Genomic DNA, 12,415 nt, shown 5'->3' with positions numbered 1-12,415 from the left:
TCTTTCCTGCTCTGGAAGCACACGCTGCTCGGTGTTTCCAGCATCAGTACAACAGAGCTGTATGTATGTTCAGAGCTGTAAAATGCTTCCATTTTACAGACTAGCATGAGGAAGAAGGCAAAGTGCTTCCCTTGCCAGTCTGCACACCTTGCACAGCTCAGTCTCCCAGCTCCTGCGCCTCCATCCATCAGACCCAGCTGCTCAGTAGCTACTGCACTCAGCTGGTCCAGGAGACAGCACTGTAAAAACTCATTGCCCCACCAGCACTGAAAACTTGAGTGTAGATGAAAGACTGGGAGGAGAGGCTGATGGTTTTGTCACCTCCCCCCAGCAGCACAGCACAGACTACCACTGACCACCCAGAGGCACCACTAGCTCTCAGCATTCCTCAGGCCCAGCCACTACCACTACCACCACCCCCTCAAGGAGCAAGCACCCACCCTCCTACACTTCCCAGAGTGGGCCAACACTCCCACAAACTGCTGGTTTTCCTCTGGCAAGTCCACAGACGTCCGTAGGTAAAACTGGTAAAAGCCACCGTTAAGGTAAGCCAGCACTTCACAGCACAGCACATGTACAATGAAACAGGCAAGAAGAAAAACTTAATAGGCAAGTACCTGTTTGCGTGTCATCATTATGCATATCTGGTTTGTTCTCACGTCGCCATAATTGGGAGTAATGACACGGAAAACAATTACAATAAACCTTAAAGGAAAAAAGAATAACCAGAATTGTATTATTCTACCATCACTGGAAAGCCTATTTTGTACGCAAAGTATTAAACAAAACCAAACTCTGAACAAAATATAGTCCAATACTTACCGGCCACTTTCCCTTCTTACTGATATCAAAGACTAACAGTACCACAGAGGGAACTCATTTCGCACAGAGAATTAAGCTGCCAAGCTTGGAAGATGCATGCAAGCCTCTGTATAAAAACCTGAATACTGCTTCTTCCAGAGTTTTTTGGCACAACCTCCAATTAAACCGTTTTACATAAAATTGTGTTGAGTATATCTCTTTACTGATTTTTCTGACTTTCACACTCCGCAGAACAGAACAATCACTAAACAACCTCCTCCAGCTGTCACCAGTTCTGAGATGATGCCGAATGAATAAAGCAAGGCTACACTCACGGCTTACTGACACTGACCGTCCATCACTACTCAGTATTTTGTAACACACAATGGAAACAGCGAAGAAGTTATGAAAACGGTACTTAATCTGTTTGTTCCTCAATGCAGATTTTATTTGAATTGGTAATAAACTACTGCTGAAAGACTGATAACTTCAGTCAGGTAAATCTAGTATTAAATAAGACAAACAGTCTGAGCCACTGACCACACCTCAAGGATGATTTATGGAAAAATAGAGGCATTATAGAGTACGTTACCTACGTGCTGTGTACAAAATACAGTAAAAATTAAACGTTAAACCAAAATTCCCTCCAGCATGGGGTAAGCATAACTTTCAGAAGAGCACGTTCCAAAATGCACATTAAGGAAAAAGAAAACTAAAAGTTTCAGAGAAATGTTCTTTTGACAAAATTGTGTTTAATAGCCAGAAAAGCATTTACTTATTCACACTCTTGCCAGCTTTACTTTATTTACATAAAGACAAGTCTAAATGGCTTCCACAGCTATAGGATCCTACAGCCGTTCAGAGTAGCAGCCTTTTTAATGTGCTAAGTAGAAACAGCATGCTGGTCAGCACAGCCCTGCCAAGAAGAGCCAAGAGGTTTGAAAGATGACCGTATTTTTACATAGTCCTGTTTAACATAAAAGGAGGTAACACACAGGTCATGGATTCTGTGATGTGGGAGTGACCGACATGTCCAATCCCTGAGTCAAATCCATTCAAGCAGCCTTCCTTCTCACATAAGGTACACAACATCAAAGAAAAATCACAGCAGTTTTAGAAAAGCGTGCACTGCTGACAAGAGGAGGTCAGGGTTCACTGAAGTGATCAAGACTGCAACATAACAAGTAACTGAAGCTAAACAATGCCACATGCCCATCTCACTTCACAGGCATCTCAAAGATTCTCCCCCATTATCTTCAAATGCTCTGCACGACACAGCACAGTGAGCTGGACAGTCACAGACAGCTACTAAAAGCCTCCCAACACACCTACAATGCAGTTGTTGCCAGTAAAGCATGTTTGTTTTGGGCCTGGATGCACTAATGATGTTAAGTTTTACTGGTATTTACAGTTTGAACCACTTCACAGTGACCCAACGGCATTCTTAGTGGAAATAATTCCACCTTTGTTGTGAAACGTTATGATGAGAGGACGGCTTTCTTAAAAAGTTTGGTTTTACCTCCCACCCCATTTTATTGGTTCTGTATTTTTCATCAACACAGTGGAAAGAATCCAGTTAATACCACCTAGAACAAGCTGCTTGCCTTTTTTATGTCTGTACATCTCCAAAAAGCTCTATACAGCGAAACTCAAATGCCATTACCAGTAGGTGTTTAACTAGATCTTTGACCAAAATTCCACAGTGCCGTCAATTATCTGTCACATGGACTCACTGGGACCAAACGGAGCTCGCAGGCTCTGATCGGCAGTTTGTGTTGCCGCTGCAACAAGAAAAGGATTCCAAGTGATGAAGCAGCAGCAAGAACAAAACTCAAGGCACATTTGTATAAATGAAAGCTCTTCTGTTCCTATAAAAACAGGCAATAAAATACACAAAATAAGTAGAATTCTCTCCATTCAACCAATGTACATCTGCCTTCCTGAGGCACTAGTGGAGCATGAGGAAGATCACTGCTACCACATCTTCAACATTCATTCTTTGCTATCAAATAAATTAGACTTATAGTGCAATGACAAAAAGTAGTCTGGCTGTTTCTGGGGTTGTTTTTGTGGGGTTTTAGGGTTGGTCATGGGGTTTTTTTTTGCTTTGCTCTGGTTCTTTGTAAAAAATTACATTCCTAAGAAATCAGCATTTGCACAAGAAAACAAGAATCCACATATTTGCCAAATTAAGTCTTAAAATAATTGTCTATACTGTACAAATATACATCATTAAACATTTGCAACCTTAACTTCCTAGATGACAAAATCCACTGCTCTTCCAAGCAATGCAGCTACCCAACTTTTCTTTCAAAAGCTCAAAGCTATCAGCTATCAGGTATGAAGTCCCCTTCACAGTTAGGGACAAGATGGGAAAAAGATGGATCTACTGATAGTAGGGGTATCAATATAAGGGAGTTCCAGGTGTACTAAATAATTTAAAATACAGTCCTTGCTAGACAGAAATCTAGGAATAGATTTTCAGTAATAAGCCAATACTCAAGTCAGTGAGAGGTCTTTCTTCGCTTGACACTGTTTGATTCTGCATTCTCTGGTGACTCCTCTGATGCTCTCCTCGTTAAACCACGACAGTCTTTGCTCCACTTACTGTTATTAATTTGACCTCCTTCACTGTGGGCTTTTGAACCGCTTTTTGATACAGTAGCTCTCCAGTCACCCTCGTGCCAAGCTGCGTAAGAGGACACAGAAGGCATGTCACATTGTCCCATTGTTTGCTGGGGCTTGTTAAAAGTTTCTGTTCTGGGAAGCTGATCCCTGGCAGCTGAGGACACTTCAAGGCCTTGCTGCGACGTTGATCCTGGATGGCTCTGGGCTGACCAACTGCTAGCTTTTGGGGCCTGCTCAGTCCCTCTTGTTTCAGTTCTACTCATCATACTCGCCAGCCTCGGGTCCCGCGGTTTCTCTTGCTCAGCAGGAAGCGGCTCCACAGGTGCGGAGGCACTGCCTCTCCTGGGGTCTGCAGCCTGAGCCCCCTGGGGCTGCTGGGGCCCTCTGCTTCCCCGCGGCACTGCGTGGCCAGCGGCAGCTTCCCATCGGCTGCCGGCCTCCGCTGGATTTGCAGGCTCGCCCCTCTTGCTACTAGAAGAGCAACCCTGCAACAGAGGAGACTTTGTCTCTGCTTTGGCTGGGGGCTGCACCGTTGGCTTGAGCTTCAAAATCTTAACAGCATCCTTCCTGTAGCTTTTTTCTGATGTCTTGATAATGGCACCTCTTTTCTGAGCATCCCGAATCAACTCATTCCAGTCTTTATTTTCCTTGAGAAAAAGAAAAAAACCCACACACACACCCCAAAAAGAAAAAAGTTATCAGAAAGAAATCAACAGAAATGGACAGAGGTGTCAGAGGATGCACAACCCTTTTAACCGAGGTACCTGACACAACTGTCATGGAAAGCACCGTTATATGTTCCTTCTGGAATGGAAGAACCTTATGTTTCACTTGCAAAACAGCAACAGGCATTCTGGCTGCTCTAACACAGGGAAGGTACTTTCAACCACCAGCAAACTACTACTTAAAGTGACAATTTCTGTATTTATGAAGGCCAGAAGAATTCTCTCAGAGAGGGAAAAGGGAACATGGCTTTCATGCCCTCTAGTGGTGTAGCTCACCCCCCTACCCTTGGAAAAACAATAAAAATCAAATACTGCAAGATATTAAGTATTGCAAGAACACTCCCTACACCTTCAGTGGGCCTTTACACTCCCCCAGATATGTAGTCCTGTTTCAGAAACACCTGCCCCAAAGGGTACAAGCAAAGAGTATCCTCAGCAACCACACGACTGCACAAGGTAGTGTCAAAAAATATCTGAAGGGGAATGCTTTGGTGCGGTTTGGTTTTTTAAAATCACTTTCCTTGCTGAAGTATCCAGTGAGAACTGCAATAGCTAGAACTGGGGGAACAGTAAGGATCAAGCAGGAAAGTATCTCTGCCATCGTCCTGTCTTACCAGTAGAGAGAAGATTTTCACAACCCCCACACTGAATTGTAAAGGGAGTGTGTTACAATATAGTTACTAAAAATATTGTGAGAGTAATTTCTAACTTTCCTTCTTGGAAGCAAGGAAAAACTACTATCATCTTTAAAGCCTTTATGCCAGTTACAGTCAAAGCATTCCAAGAGAACCCCTCAGAGGCCTGGATTGTACTAATTTAACACCACACTAGAAATAGGTCCCCCTTCATAGACTGGAGCAGTCTAAGGATGGATTTTACTTCCCCAACCTTGACCTGACCTAAAAGGGTGGATCACAAAAAATAATTTGATTAACACTGTACCTACCATGAGTGTTTTCAGTCTTCCAATGATGAAGAGGCTGAATCTGGCTCGGGTAATTGTAACGTTCAGACGCTGAAGACTTGCCAGAAACCTAGGTGACAAGACAAAACTAAGCTCCTAAACTACTACTTCCACAAGGTTAAAATGTTATGAGAAAGAGAGATGGGATTCCATTTCAGTGAAATGAAGATAACAGAAGCAGTTACAAAGGCGGCAGTAGTTCATGACCCGTTCCCAGATCCCCCTGCAGCAGCCCTGCCTCACATGAAGGCCTTTGCATGAATTGTTTTCTTTTTTCAGCACACTGATTCCTTGCAGGGAATTCCAGTCCTTTCCAGCTCTTGCAGTTGATGTTTCCTTTCTTAGAGCAAATCCCCTCTTAATGCCAACCACTGCTTCCTTAAATGTTCCTCAAAGTACAGAGAACATCAACCTCGCTTCACCTATCAAGACTTTAAGCTTCTTTTTGACTTGAACTGAAATAGATTAGTAATATTTGGCATGATTAATGGGAAATTTTTCTACTGAAATACTGAACGCTTGTCATGAATATTTTATTTTAAAGGTGACCTGCACTGGCAGCACATGAAGGAAGACTTTTGCTTTGTCATGCTTCAAAAGTGAAAAGTATATTCTTGCAGAAGAAAAGTAGTGTATTTGCACTACAAGAACTGTTTAGTCCATTTTTGTGGGATCACAAACGAAGGTACTGAAACCTAAACAAACAAATGCTTAGTGCATACTTAAAGGTTGATTTCTGTTAGGGTTTATTTACCAAAACTCAAAAAAAAAAAAAAAAGGTTTGTAAAACTAGTATCAACTATTTCTTCTCCGATGAAAAAACTCCCAAAATGCATAGATTATTCTGTACTAACAAGGTCTGCAATACTAACTCAAGTCCTGGTACCACTTAGTTTGAGCAGGTCCACCACCAATGCCTGATACTGTGGTCATGGCACAGAGACTCGCTCTTCAGCAAATTCACAACCCCTGCAGTAAAGACTGGAAAAGCCCCAGAGCCACTCTAGAAAATTTGAGCAGTGCAGGAAAAAAAGGGAGAGGGGGCAGGAAGCAGCCCAGGGGAGTTGATCCAGTAGCACAAGTGTTAGTTCTCTAGGTCTCAGAGGAGGGGGCACGGGAAATCTTGAAAGACTACTAAATACTTTTAACAGCTTTTAAAACGGAAAGACATTATTTTCTCATGAAAGGAAAAAGAAAATTCTGCAGAGTTTTCTCCTCCTTTTACAAGTTACTTTCAGAGTAAATTTAACACTGGGCAGGCAACCTTGGAGATCGAAATATTTTGCTCAGCTACAAGATCATAGGTAAGGGTGACGCAAACTTTCCCATCACACCTTGCCAATGCCACCTGACCCTGAAACAAAGATGTCCAAGTCATCAGTATGTACAGTTTCTAAGGTACTGCACTGCCAAAGCTCTAAAACATAAACCTTCTACATGGTAAGCTGGAAAACCTTTTTTCCAAAGGAACAGATAGAGGTTAAGTCCCCCGTCAGGCAAATGAACAGCAGGTTCTAGCTGCCTTCGGTTTCCAAACTCAATCAACCAGATTAAGAAATCTCCAAAAAGCATCATTGTTGTTTACTATAGGATTTGGATTCTTTCTCTTCCTAAAGTATCACAGATCAGCGCAATTAAAAGCCCCTTATCTAACTATTAGAAAATTAATATCAGAGAAAGATAAGTAGCTTAGTGAAACCTGGAACGCAGACGCAAAGATTTTTGTTTATGCAAACAGACTTCCCGTAGTTTAACTCAAAAGCCAATGAACTATAAAGGCGGCATATTTCCACTAACATTTTTTAAACTAAAATGATCTACAAATTACAGAAACAAAACAACTGCTGTAGCAGTCTGGGGGCAAACAGCACACCCAGTATCTAGGGTCCTTCTGTTTCAGACAGAAAAAACCCATGCAAAACTATCTAATACGGAATCCTGATTCAAGACTTCCTGCAATCTCCTCCTACCTCAAAAGACAAGCACATTCATCTACAGATCAAAAGATCCAGCTCTTCTGCATCACATTCCTAATGACACATACAACTATTCAACAATACTTTTACCGACGGAATGCTATACTAATAGGATAGCAACAGTCACAGAAAATAATTTCATTTTCAGAGAGCAGCATTCAGAAAGTTACAATATGTATCAAAAGCTACAACAAAAATAACTGCTGCAGTACTAATGTAAAGAGCCAAGTTCCCAAGACCAATCCTGCCAAACTGAAACAGCGACAGGCTAAGGCAGCCACGCAAATTCATCAGCATGCAACGCAGGACAAAATACTTGGCATTTCCAAGTCCCTTTTGTTCAGAGATCTCAAACCAGTAACATGAATTCATGCATTAAGATACCCTTTAATCTGCTGGCTGTAGTGCTTTGTTCCCTACAACTTTTTTACTGGTCATATTAAAAATACAATGACCGTATCTAGAGGGTCATTGGAAATGGGACCTGCAAATCACTGAGGAGACACATACCCAATGGACCCTTTAGCGTTGTTTGCCCGCACACATGTCACTATGATGCAGTCTTTCTCTCGCCCCTGGAATGCATCAACTGTGTCCACTTCTGGGCTGTTGGAAGAAAGAATTAACAAGCTGTTAAATTATGCCAGTTGAATTTTTAAGCAATACACTGATGCAAATAGTCTACCCTTACTAATCATCTGTCAAAACAACCCCGGGTAAATTTCTGCTTCAGTGTATGAGCCTAAAGCTAAATTTACTTCTCATCATTATTGAAAAGCTATTCAGGTCCATGTAAGCTTGGAGTTTTAGGTTTTCTTTTAAATCAGCTTTATTTAGAACAGCAATATAATTAAAGCACACATACAAGTAATAGCTAAGAAAGGGTACAAAGAGGCCATGCCTGGTTTAAGCAAAAGGCTTGCATGCCCCCTTTAAAGGCATGACTAAATACAGATTTCAGTAGCACAGAAAAAAAGCCATTATTTTAAAAGGCTAAACAAAGGACTAACACGCAAAAGCCAAGTCACCTTTGAAATTCACAGTTTCTTTACCTGCTACTCTTAAACACTCTGTCCATTTGTTCTTGAATTCTCTTTTTCTGTGCACTGTAAGGGGTAATTATTCCAATGCGACGAAGTCCCAGATCCTTCCTTTTTTCTTTAATTGTTCTTATTAATTCCAACACCAGCTTCACTTCCTGAGGGTTACTAAAAGAGCTGAACAAGACAGAATGGAAACATTACAGAAATACATCTGACAGCTCTTTCAGATTCAACCCTTCAGCCCATTTTGTAGGGGGACTGCAAGTCAAAGCCCTCGTCTTGAACTTTTGCAGCCCCCTTCACACAGAGGCTCAAAGAACTTTGCAAGCAGGCCCTGAGGAGGGGTTTCAGCAGGAAAAGGCTGCACCTGACATTCCCCTAGGACTACATAGCCTTCCTTTCCTCACCGAACAGGCGAAATGAAGGACTGAGCCTGCCACCTTCTGGCATACCCTCAGCATGCAGTTGCGGAAGGAAATTCACTGATTAAAACAAAAAAATCAGGGAACGTGGAAACTTTAGTTAGTAAGATTGTAGGCATTCACTGGCATCTGACAGATAGCCAAACCAGGATGAAAACCAGTTTCAGATTTTTTTAAAAAAAACAAAACAAAAAAAACACCAACCAAACCCAAATATTTAACACCTGCTTTCTTGTAAAATTCAATCAAATGAAGTTGAAAATGCACTTCTGGCTACTTAATGCATATTGTGAACAATCAAGAAGACAACTCTTCTGCAGGTAATTAATTCTCAGCAAATCTGAAGTTTGGCTGAGTAAAATGCAGGACTTACTCATTATCTCGCTCCTCACGACCATCTCCTACATCAAAAATAAGGTAGGGCTGGAATGGCCAGTCTGGAGAACATCTGTTCTCTTCTGTTGCTCTGTAAACAACATTTTTATCACTAGGTAACCACACAGAAATTCTAGGAACCGATACTTAATTTATTTACACCATGGTTATTAAATACAAGCAACTTTCAGCTTTTTTTCCCCACAGTCCTTAATTTTCACTGCTACCTGCACATACTGAGGCCTGAAAATGAACTCTAAGCAGTAAGTATGTTTAATTTTAAGTGATCTAGGTAATTTATGTATCGCAGCCTGCACTAACGAGAAATGGAATGCAAGTTTTCTCCCATTAAGCATCTTCCCCCACCCCACAATCTCAAAACTTTTAGACTCAAAAGGATATCCTGATACGAAAAGGTTTCTTTGAAATACCGTCATGGTTTAACCCCATCCAGCAACTAAGCTGCTCAGAAAGGAGACGAGAGAACTACTCACTTGTCAGTCTTGAGAGCCCTGCCATAAACATAATTGGATGGGAAGAGGCAGATGTCAGGGTGCATCCTGTACTGCACAGTCAGCTGCACAACTGGCAGGCTTTGCAAAACATTCTTCCGCACTTGCTCCTCGAAGTGTCTCTGCAGGCGTGCCATCAAGGACTGATCGTAGCCATAGTCCTGAGCTTTCTGCCAGCGGGAAAATGTGATGACTTCTGGGGAATTAGGTCCCAAACTAACAACAGGAATTTGCTTTTCGGACTTAGAACTATTTGGTGTTTTCTTTTAAACTTCCAAATCACTCGCAAAATGACAACTACTTGTACTTCAATCTTCTATTTGTGTTACTCTTCCAGTAAAGATCACCTGCATAAATCTGAATTTTTGTCAGTGTAGTCTTTAGCAAGACAACTTTCCTTTGTGAGTCCCAACATAGTAAGATTTTAAAAACATCAACAATAATGAACAGCAAGATCTTCCAGGGGGGATTTCATTAAACAAGTACACAGCCTCCGGAAAATTTACCCTTCTAGAGATGTCAGTCTGGTTTTCCTCATTTCTTTATCAGATGTTTAAAACAGTTCTCTTTACTGTTGGATAAAGAAAGCACTGCTATATGCTCATCCTTAGAACACATCTGTAGGGCAAGGAAGTCCACATACAAACAGGTAGCCTTCATTCTCCATTCCTTAAGGAATGTGATGGTGACTGAAGCTCATGTAATAACAGAGCCTGCCGCAACTCAACACCCGTAACAAACCAAGTGCTGAGTTGCACTGAAGTCCGTACTGCCATAGCTAATCCTTAATGGTGCATGAAATCAGTTCCACGCTACACCAGGGAAGTCTATAAAGGTTGCACTCACACAACTGCATCAGCTTTACACGTGCATTTGAAGGCAGTATTGATACGGTCTTCACATAACAGAGACTAAACTTGCAGGGCAAAAGTTATTATCTGATAAACATCCTGAATTGACACTCAAAGTGTCTTTTTTTTCCCTTTATGTATTTTCTACAAATACTGTTCTTATACTACATTCACTATATAGCATTAAAAAAAATAACAAACACTTACTACTGATTTTACAGTAGGAGGGAGCTGTCTGGGATCTCCAACAAGGACAAGTTTATTACAGCGATGGATCAGTGGAATCAGTGTTTCAACCTCACAGGACTGCCCTGCCTTTTGTATATGCAAACAGGACAAAAAGCAAAGTTGTGAAAACAAAGGAGTGGAGGAAAGTATATTAAACTTCCTTTAAGCAAACCAGAATAACTCAAATGCTTTTTAAGTCTTCGGGGCTGGGTGGGTGAAGGTGGCAGCTTTTTCCCTTAATAAAAAACCTACAGGTAAATAAGCACAGCTCCCCAAACAGATGCATATAGAACCCAACCATCTGGAAATCTCTACAAGAGCCACACTTCCACCATGATTTTTAAGTAAAAGCCACCTGCCACTAAAGCACCAAACAACTCCGAAGAAGAAGCAATTAAGCAATTAAAAGTTACTCTTACTTCTCATGGCTCTACATTGCACGACAGGCTGGTTATCAGTTAAAAGGTGGGGATGGGGCAGTTGACCCACAATATATTACACCAGTAGCCAAATAATCACAAGTAGCCTAAAGCAGAGCAAGGCAGACCTTAGAGGTGGAACATTTCGTAGTTCTACGTACTTTACTGACCTCATCCACAATGACACAGCTGAAAGGATCCACTCCTAGCCGTGAAAATGTAGATTCCAGCAGATTTCCTCCACTTGTGCTCAGCGTGCAGCAGATGATGTCGGCCTCCAAGATGATATCTGCCTGTACTTTCTGAGAGTGCCCCCGAACCTTCAAGTACAACAGGACACCATGTCTCCTCTTTTAGCTTTCTTAAACCACCTTAGAGCAATTTCTAATTACCTGGATAATTCAAACTGCCAAACAGATCATGCCTAATGCATCATCCCAATCAAACTATCTCCATTATTACAAATGAAAGTCACAAGTTGACTTAACTGAAATGTTACTTTCACTTTAAATTACAGGCCGCCACCACTGAGGTGGCAAAATGGAAGTACTCCTTTATCTCTACAGCCGTGCTATCCAGACACACTGTGAGCAATGTTTACTTTGCCATCACACATGCCTCCATGACCATTAAGGGTCAGCATATATTCATTAAAGATGAACTTTCATTCATCTCATGATTCATGCTACTCAGCCTTAATTACTGGTTTTGCTATTAGTGCCTGTTTCCACTTTCAGATCTATCACCTCATACAAAAAAAATTCCTCCAGCTGTTACTTTACTTAGAAACATTTCACAGTATCTCAGTTCCAGCAAGACTAAGGGACATGGCAGTGGTGATAGATACATCCTAGAACACGAGGACATGCCTGTTTCTATCACTTTCTTTGACAAATATAGAATCTTAGAATTGTTTAGTTGGAAAAAGACCTTTAAGATCACTGAATCCAACCATACACTGTGCAAATGTCAGAGTTGCCAGATGAATGTGGTTTATGGAATGTTTTTCCCAATTTCTCTCTACAAGGCCATTTTCTGAGCATATGGGTTTATACAGCTTTTAATGCAATGTTCAGCCAGTGCTGCTTCACAACTGATTCAGTCAGCACTTTGGCTGATTGATAACTCCTTTTTTGTTGGAGTGTGCTCTATTAAATAACACTGAAAGGTTAGTATGTATCTTCAACCCTCATTGATTTTCTGTTAAATGAAAGTGAGTTAACTCCTTTCAGCCACGTTTCGTTGGAAAAATAAAAATTCTTCCACCATCAACCATAATTTCATAGCTGTCTTCAGAACACTTCCCTATTTTGTTTAAAATTCACCCTTAACTGTCAGAAGGAATATTCCCATCCATTTGTTGTTTTTTCAGGGGTGGGGGGGTGAGTGGATGTTGGGGTTTTTTTTCAATATGCAGCCAGAGCACATCTGCATTTCACACCATAACTTACTACTATTTACCTACTACTTT

At 41.3% G+C, this 12,415-nt stretch overlaps 1 protein-coding gene across 5 annotated transcripts in view; it reads right to left on the bottom strand.

Annotated features, from left to right (window-relative positions):
* Positions 1-1,533: 1,533 nt before the first annotated feature.
* Positions 1,534-12,415, bottom strand: part of SETX (senataxin) — a 32,198-nt gene continuing 21,316 nt past the window's right edge. For 3 of the 5 annotated variants that reach the window (XM_040607516.1, XM_040607515.1, XM_040607514.1), the window contains 8 exons: positions 11,115-11,264; positions 10,505-10,612; positions 9,429-9,616; positions 8,933-9,025; positions 8,147-8,311; positions 7,605-7,700; positions 5,101-5,188; positions 1,534-4,076 (listed from right to left, as the gene is read on the bottom strand). In XM_040607516.1, the coding sequence (XP_040463450.1) occupies positions 3,306-4,076; positions 5,101-5,188; positions 7,605-7,700; positions 8,147-8,311; positions 8,933-9,025; positions 9,429-9,616; positions 10,505-10,612; positions 11,115-11,264 (1,659 nt within the window). In that variant the 3' untranslated portion in view covers positions 1,534-3,305. Of the gene's footprint in view, positions 4,077-5,100; positions 5,189-7,604; positions 7,701-8,146; positions 8,312-8,932; positions 9,026-9,428; positions 9,804-10,504; positions 10,613-11,114; positions 11,265-12,415 lie in introns of those variants that run through there. The other 2 variants (XM_040607518.1, XM_040607517.1) reach the window with 2 other exon arrangements.

The sequence above is a fragment of the Falco naumanni genome, chromosome 9 (genome assembly GCF_017639655.2).
Source record: "Falco naumanni isolate bFalNau1 chromosome 9, bFalNau1.pat, whole genome shotgun sequence".
Classification (NCBI taxonomy): domain Eukaryota; kingdom Metazoa; phylum Chordata; class Aves; order Falconiformes; family Falconidae; genus Falco; species Falco naumanni.
Note: the sequence above shows the minus strand (reverse complement) of the source record. Positions and strands in the feature narration are given on the sequence as shown.